Source organism: Quercus robur, chromosome 1, assembly GCF_932294415.1.
Source record: "Quercus robur chromosome 1, dhQueRobu3.1, whole genome shotgun sequence".
NCBI classification, from domain to species: Eukaryota; Viridiplantae; Streptophyta; class Magnoliopsida; order Fagales; family Fagaceae; genus Quercus; species Quercus robur.
In genome coordinates this window covers 15,699,202-15,706,987 of record NC_065534.1, presented here as the reverse complement: position 1 = coordinate 15,706,987, position 7,786 = coordinate 15,699,202, and the positions used below count along the sequence as shown (strand labels likewise).

Below are 7,786 nucleotides of genomic sequence, written 5' to 3'. Positions count from 1 at the left end.
TAAAAATATCTCTTTACATTCCCCCCCCCCCCCCCCCCCCCAAAAAAAAAAAAAAGGGTCCATATTCAATGTTGGCATATTCCCAATTCTTCACTTAAACATGTCAATTTTCAAGCCCATCCAAAAACTAAAGAAAACAAAAAAAAAAACCAAACAACCTTAGGCCCAACAACAGATAAACCCCCGCAGTACATACACACACACAAACACAATTGTGAGCTACCACTCACTTCACCAGAAGCTTTGTTCCATTCCATTCTCTGTGGCATCATCATCATCTTCTTCATTCTTCATCTCAACCACAATCCCAAAAATGCAATAGTGCCGTAAGACTCATTTTTAATGAAAGTTTTGCTGAAAAAAGAGGTGGGTTTCGTGAACAGTGCAAGGGACCCACTGAAAAAGCATAAAAGCCACAGAAACGCATTGCTAAAAAAGAAAAAAAAGCAGACACTAGCCTTTTCATTAGTATACAAACAGGTACTAAGACTGATTTGATTTCTCTAAGTCCATATCGACCAAGTTGTCATAACAAATAACTTTGGATTTTTGTTTTGTTGCATAACCCAAGAAACAAGAGTTTTAAAGTCCAAAAATTGAGGGCGGTGTCGAAAATCCTAGAAATCTATATTATCCTTTCAATTATAGATTTAGAAAGTCATTAAAAAAAATACCAGAGTGTTTAAGCATTAAAAATATCTCTTTACATTCCCCCAAAAAAGAAAAAAAGAAAAAAAGAAAAAGCCCCCAAGTTCATTGTCGGCATATTCCCAATTCTTCACTTTTTAAAAATGTCAATTTTCAAGCCCATCCAAAAACTAAAGAAAACAAAAAAAAAAAAAACAAACAACCTTAGGCCCAACAACAGATAAACCCCCGTAGTACATACACAGACAAACACAGTTGTGAGCTACCACTCACTTCACTAGAAGCTTTGTTCCATTCCATTCTCTGTGGCATTATCATCATCTTCTTCATTCTTCATCTCAACCACAATCCCAAAAATGCAAGCCGCACTGGCAGCCATGGCTGCCCAAACCATCCTTCTCTCTCCTTCTCCTCTTTCCCAGTTCCCCTCAAGCCTTCACCACCCACCTCCTTTCCTCAGCTCCTCCACCTTCCATGGCTCCTCCCTTAAGCTCACTCGCCAATCCCTCACCCTCTCTGTCTCCGCCGCCACAGCTCCCAAACCTCTCACCGTCGTCGCCGCCACCAAGAAAGCCGTTGCCGTCCTCAAGGGCACCTCCGCTGTCGAAGGCGTCGTCACGTTGACCCAAGAAGACGATGGTCTCTCTCTTCTTTAACTCTCCTCTTTTATATAAGTTCTTTTATCAAATAGATACGAGGGATTGTGAGTGTTAAGGTTGTAATTGTTTCTGTTAGTTTTAAGGCTTTCTGGGTTTTTGGTTTATTTATTGGCATTTTGAATGAAAAAATGGAAAATTTGGATTACTATGTGTTGTTCAAGGAAAGCTTATATTTAATAACACAAGTTTGAACCTACATTTCTGAAAATAAATGAGTTTTGCTGGGACTAGTTGTATTAAAAATGGGATTATTATTGTTTATTGTATGTTGAAAAATGGGATTATTTGTACTTACTGGAATGGTGATATTAGGTTTGGTTGGGACAGTTTTGATGTTTACCTGATATGGAAGTAATGCAGATTTTAACTCAGATTTTAGTGTTTTCTATTGTTTCTAAGTTGTAATTGCTATCAACCAGAACAATATGCCTGGTAATACTTTTTAAAAGATGTTTTCAGAGAACAGAATAATCACACAAATGAGATGTTTTGAATGGTTTTTGTTTCTCCTAAACTGAAGACTGAAAATAGTTTCAGGAAGCACCATTTTGTTGTTCAAAGGGGGAAAACATTTGAAAAGAAAAGAAAATACATTTTGAGTTACAACAATAACCTCAATGGACTAGTCAGGGTATGTCACATCACATGTATTCTTTTCCGTCATTCTATTCTATCCGAAATCAAACTTATGGTTTTCTTCTTAATTAACATGTCATTTTTTACTACTTCTAATAATGTTATAGTTTTCAAAAAATTGTAATTAGAAACCATCTTAATGGATGAAAATTGTAATGGTATGCATCTAGGTCCCACAACTGTGAAGGTTCGTGTTACTGGGCTTACTCCGGGGCCTCATGGGTTCCACCTAGTAAGTGGTTTTTCATCATTACCTTCCATAATCCATGGTTTTGTATGTTCAAAATTTTCTGAATTGTTTTTTACTTTTAATTCTTTTCTTGTGCAGCATGAGTTTGGTGACACAACAAATGGGTGCATCTCTACAGGTAGGTCTTGATAGTGTTTTGAGTTCAAACTATTAAAATGTAGGTTATTATAATCTTGCAATGGAAGAGTGAAAAGTTTGGTTCTTGGATGGTGCTTTTATGATAATCTGTCCTGTTTAACTTTTAAACAATAGGGGCACATTTCAATCCTAAAAATTTGACACATGGTGCTCCTGAGGATGAAGTCCGTCATGCGGGTGACCTGGGAAACATAATTGCCAATGTCGATGGTAATGCCTATGTGGATGTTCTTTGATTCACTTGTATTCTACTTGAACCAAGTAATATATTGTCTCATATCTTTTGGTAATACAGGGGTGGCAGAGGCAACAATTATAGATAAGCAGGTACTGCTTACATCCTTATATTGATTAATTGATAATGTGTGTTTGTCTTTTGTTTATTTATTATTTCGCATGTGGTCATGTTGGTATGGCTTTTGAATCATTTTACTCTGTTTTTTATATGGGACTGTAGTTCATATTAGAGTGTTTACTCTGTTTGGCTAAAATGTGCAGATACCATTAACTGGTCCTAATGCAGTTGTTGGGAGAGCCCTCGTGGTTCATGAGCTCGAGGATGACCTTGGAAAGGGTAAGTATTTATTCATTATCAAGCAATTAGCTTGCAGTCTGCACCTGTGCTTGCAGAGGAATTTGTTCTTGCAAGCTTGAGTCTTATATTCGTTATAACTAAAGACTGAACTTGCAACAATGTGTATGGTTTGGGTTTGGGGAAAGGGGGGGGCAGGCCATTAGAGAGGAAATTTACTTTTTATCCATAGGATCTTCTTAACTGACATCACCAGTGGTATATAGCAGTATAAATTAAAGGCATTGTCAAGGAAAAAATGAGTGGACCAGATAGGTTTTAGGTCCCTAAATGGTAGGAGTATCTATTCTCTTAAATGGTTATTGTAAATTTTTATTACTTTCTTGGATTCCCTCATGTTGCTGTAAATGTATTGTTTTTTGACCCCTCACTCTTATTTGATTCTGCATCTGCAGGTGGACATGAACTAAGTCTGACCACTGGAAACGCAGGTGGAAGATTGGCTTGTGGTATGCAAAAATTTGGTTTTTATTTCATTTTCAGACTCACACCTGGTTTTCTTGCATGTAGAACTTCAAATCAACGATCATCTCTTCTTTGACTATCCCTCCAATTAATAGTTTCAAGTTAGGAGTATATTGATAACAATCTTATCAAGAATCTTCTTTTGAGTTTTGACATATTGGGTATTTAAATCATTTAGGCACAACATCCTATATACAACGTAGGCATAGGTCTATATTCCTTTTTACTCAATTCCATGAATTTTGTACTATCATGCAACCAAATGATAGCATGAAAGATTTTAAATTCCTTTGAGGATTGTTGGTGCAAGTCTTTTCTTATCCCCCCCTCCCCACCCATACATACACTGAGAGTTGGGGAAGACATAGGAGTGAAAAATGGAGTGGGTGGGTTACTTAAGAAAAGAGGTTAGGCTATTAGTGTCTTACATAATCTTCAGTAAAATTATGAATTAAAGTTGGGAAATTTGTGTCTGTGTGCTTGTGTTAGGCTTTGGGTTAGAAGAATTTGTGGATTTAGGTCTAGTGTTTAAAACTTTACGAAAAGGATTGGGCCATTGGGGCTTGAGAATGATTAGGGTTTTGGTAAGGAAGTGGAAATATTTCATTTAGAGTTGCAAAATAGGTGAGAAGAAAATAAGATAAATGTATCCACAAGTTGTAGCATGAAAAGTGCATGTGAACACTAATGTGATAATGACAGAATGCTAAGGAGAATAGATAGAGGGAAAGAGAACACACCAGGGGCAACATGCCTCAATAATCAAAACCTTAATTTTTCTATTAATCAACTCCATGAATTCTTTGAGCATGTTGAACATATATATATAGTCACAAACACATAGATGAGGCTGAGATGTTTTTTGTGGTTTTCGTGAGTGTTGGGGATGGCTCTAGGTTAGGTAACTCAGGTTTTGGCACAATCTTTGGTTCAGTGATTCTTGTCTTAAGGATATGTTCCCCAAGTTGTATAGAGTGGTGGTAGATAAAGATGCTTCTGCTGCCTCATTTCAAGTGGTGGACGTACTTATAATCCTCACTTTTGTCAGTCTTCCCAAGATTGGGAATTGGAAGTTGTGGATAGTTTCTTCAATTTGTTGTACTCTCACCTTCCTCAAGGCCAAGTTGAAGTCTAACCTTCATGGAGGTTAGCTGAGAGTGGGAAGTTCGAGGTACGTTCTTTCTATGAGAGTCTTTGAGGATCTATAGGAGTTCACTTTCCATGGAGGAGTATTTGGAGTGAAAAGGTTCCTTGTAAAATTGCTTTGTTTGCTTTAACAGCAGCATTGAGTACAATATCGGCATTGGATAATCTTCGGAAATGCTCCCTTATGATTGTTGATTGTTATTGCATGTGCAACAGTAATGGAGAATCTGTTGATCACCTTCTTATAGTAAAAAATAAAAAATTCTTTTAAATCACTCATTGGAAAGGGAGTTGTAGTCATTTGTGTTAGTCTATTTGGGGTTTGTCTGGGTAATACTTAGACAATGATTTAGTTGTTGGAATGATGGCAAGGAATGTTTCATTTCGTAGGCGTCTGAAGATTTGGAATCTACTCCGTTGTGTGTGTTGACCATTTGGCGATAGAGGAATAGTAGGACTACTCATTGTAAACTTGATTTGGATGAAGATCAGATAATTAAATAAGTCTGCCTTTCTTTGTATCCTTAGATTATACAAGATCTAATGCCTATACAGTATACACAACCCCCACATCTGACTCATTCCTGAATTCATGTGATGCGGTTAGGAAAGGGAGATTTTAACTTGAGGTGGAAGCTGGGTAAATCTTGTGAGATTTCTTCTGGGATGCTATCCTGCTTATATCTTAGAAATAATTGTCAAACAAAATCACCTCTGGTACTTTAGTCTTTTGAACACTTAACGAATACAATGCCATTATTTCTTGGACTTTCCATTTGGACTACCATAAGGGCGTCATTTAAATCTGAGTCCCAATATGTATGTATCATAAGATATATATCCTCTATGTGACATCTGCACTATATATAAACAATTTCTTGGTCTGTGTTTCATAATTGCTCAACTTTCTTGTCCGTACTCATTGTGATAATGTCTATGCAGGCGTTGTTGGTTTGACTGTACCAGTGTAATGGCAACTCTTGCTTTGAAAGCAGTTTGTTGTGTGGCATTGCATGCTTGCTTGCATCAGTTTCTCTTATAGAGCACAATGTTATTTCAAAGCTGAGGGTGTACTATATAAATTATGGAGACAGCCAGTATTAGTCCTAATAATCCCAGAGATTCACTGTGTTAAAAAATATTCCCTACCCAATAAACTCGAGTTGTTTTGTTTGCCTAGTGAATGTGGAGAACTTATTGCTGATGTTTGAATGTGCATTAGAGCTGTGTTCACAATGTTTTTGCTGTCTTCTATTGATTTTTAAGATAGATTTGTGTTCCCCACAGTGAAAACATAGTTAACAAGGCCCAGAATTTACATTTTGGGCCGTTTATTCTTTCTAGATCGTTTATTTTTCTGCCAGACCCCGTAGTGCATCATGGAAAAGATAACTAAGAAAATTTGTGGAGGCTACCTAGCAAGTGCCAATCACATGATAGAATTAGAATGGCAATGGAAAATAGTTCTTTTGAAATGAGTTGAAGTTTCATTCCAAAATTCTGCTGGTAGAATTGTCTGGGCCGTCCAATTGATCCACATTTATCACACCACATGAGACAATTAAGACCATGATCAAGGATTTTTATGCTTTTTTCCATCTCTTTATATCATGGACGTTGTATTATCTGGTTAACGAATTCCCCAAGGATAAAAAATTCAATGCATAGTAATTGAGTAAATTTTATGAAAAATGATAAATGTACTACAAATTAGTTCTTTTTATGGATAGAGAAAGACAGTCACTTTTAATATATAAAAAAATCCAAATCTTAGTTAACTTTTGCTCTTTCCCAATAAGAGTGGAACCCAATTGATGCTTTCTTAGCAAATGCCGAAAAGTAGCTCTTAACAGAAGCCATAGCAATTTCCACTGGATTTACCAAAAAAAGTAAAAGAAATAAGACAAAATTTAAAAAAAAAAAAAAAAAAAAACAAACAAACAAACTTAAAACGCACATCAATTTTTAAATGGCCTTTTAGTTTCTTACTAACTTTAGTTCATGATTTCTCTTTAGCAATTTTGATTGGATACGAAATTGGTTTATGTCATTCTTTAATGTTATATTTCTTTGCATGGCCAGTCACGACTCACAAGTCTGGAAAATAATAATAATAATAATAATAATAATAATAAAGACGATTGTGATACCACAGAAGTACAACCTTTTGTTCAAAGGTTTAAAACTTTTGAATTTTGACTTTATTTTTGGACTTCTAACTTGAAGTTTGGAACAAGTAAATCTCTTTAGACTGTTAGACATATAGTTTGTGACAAATCTAATCCTTTGTTAGTATTTCTATTAAAAAAAAAAAAAAAAACATTTGCACAACACACGATTAAAATCCATTAAGCTCTAATAGAAAATACTAAAAAGAATGTTGATTTGTAACAAAGCTAAAGCTTTAAGGGGTTAATAGTTCAAATAAATAGTCCAATAACTAACTTAACACTTACATCAAAGTCTAATCAATTGGGTCTATGAATTTAGGTTGGGATCTGTTTTACTTTTCTAGAAAAGCAATATTACACAAAAATATATATGTTACTCTTATTAAGTTATTAGCAAAATGTCTTTCATTTCTTCCTTTTTATTCTAAAATATACCTCATTTTTAATGAGTCAAGAGCCACTAAATAGAAAAAGTGGTTGGTCGTGATTTCTATTTCATTTGTCTCCTAAATTCATACGTAATAAAAGAAATTTTTACATCAAGTACACGTGGTTATGTTGGCCATGCTATCATTCTGATTAGAATAGCCGACCAACCCTAGTTGCTAGAACAAGCAAACTAATTAGGTAAACTATTTTCTCATTTCTCTGCATTTCTAGAACACCAAAAAGGCCCTCACAGTACTGTACAAGTGAGTAAGAGCAGCACAAATTGAAGGTAAGTGAACCACCATTTTAAACTTCATGCTTAGAACTACAAATATATAGACTCTGTATTCTCTTTGACATAAATGTATAATGTAATGCAGAACCTAACACATGTTCAATATTTTAAGAATGACCCATGTGCATTTTAGAAGCATTAGCCTGCAACGTGGTCTTTAATTTGGTGGCCTCTACTATGAATATGACTATCGGATTATTTCTCCTTTAAAATGCATCATCAAATGCTAAAAGTAAACCTTAAGTTTTGGTTTCTGATTCTGCCAGCGCATGTATACACTTGCATAAAGAAGCTACTAAGTATATGGGAATGAGTTAGTAATTAATATACTAATATGCATAATTGGCTTGTTTCAAT

The 7,786-nt window shown here is 35.3% G+C and overlaps 1 protein-coding gene across 1 annotated transcript; it reads left to right on the top strand.

Moving 5' to 3' along the window:
* Nucleotides 1-886: 886 nt before the first annotated feature.
* On the top strand, nucleotides 887-5,770 carry LOC126722935 (superoxide dismutase [Cu-Zn], chloroplastic). The gene is made up of 8 exons (XM_050426100.1): nucleotides 887-1,287; nucleotides 2,114-2,175; nucleotides 2,272-2,311; nucleotides 2,446-2,541; nucleotides 2,627-2,658; nucleotides 2,830-2,905; nucleotides 3,319-3,372; nucleotides 5,477-5,770. The coding sequence occupies exons 1-8, from the start codon at nucleotides 1,005-1,007 to the stop codon at nucleotides 5,503-5,505; spliced, it is 672 nt and encodes a 223-aa protein (XP_050282057.1). The 5' UTR covers nucleotides 887-1,004; the 3' UTR covers nucleotides 5,506-5,770.
* Nucleotides 5,771-7,786: the final 2,016 nt, after the last annotated feature.

Bases quoted from the DNA above. Each gene is read 5' to 3' on its own strand.
- LOC126722935 (XM_050426100.1), top strand. From the start codon at position 1,005: ATGCAAGCCGCACTGGCAGCCATGGCTGCCCAAACCATCCTTCTCTCT. The intron at 2,176-2,271 runs GTAAGTGGTTTT...TTTCTTGTGCAG, and splicing joins GGCCTCATGGGTTCCACCTA to CATGAGTTTGGTGACACAAC. The intron at 2,906-3,318 runs GTAAGTATTTAT...CTGCATCTGCAG, and splicing joins CGAGGATGACCTTGGAAAGG to GTGGACATGAACTAAGTCTG.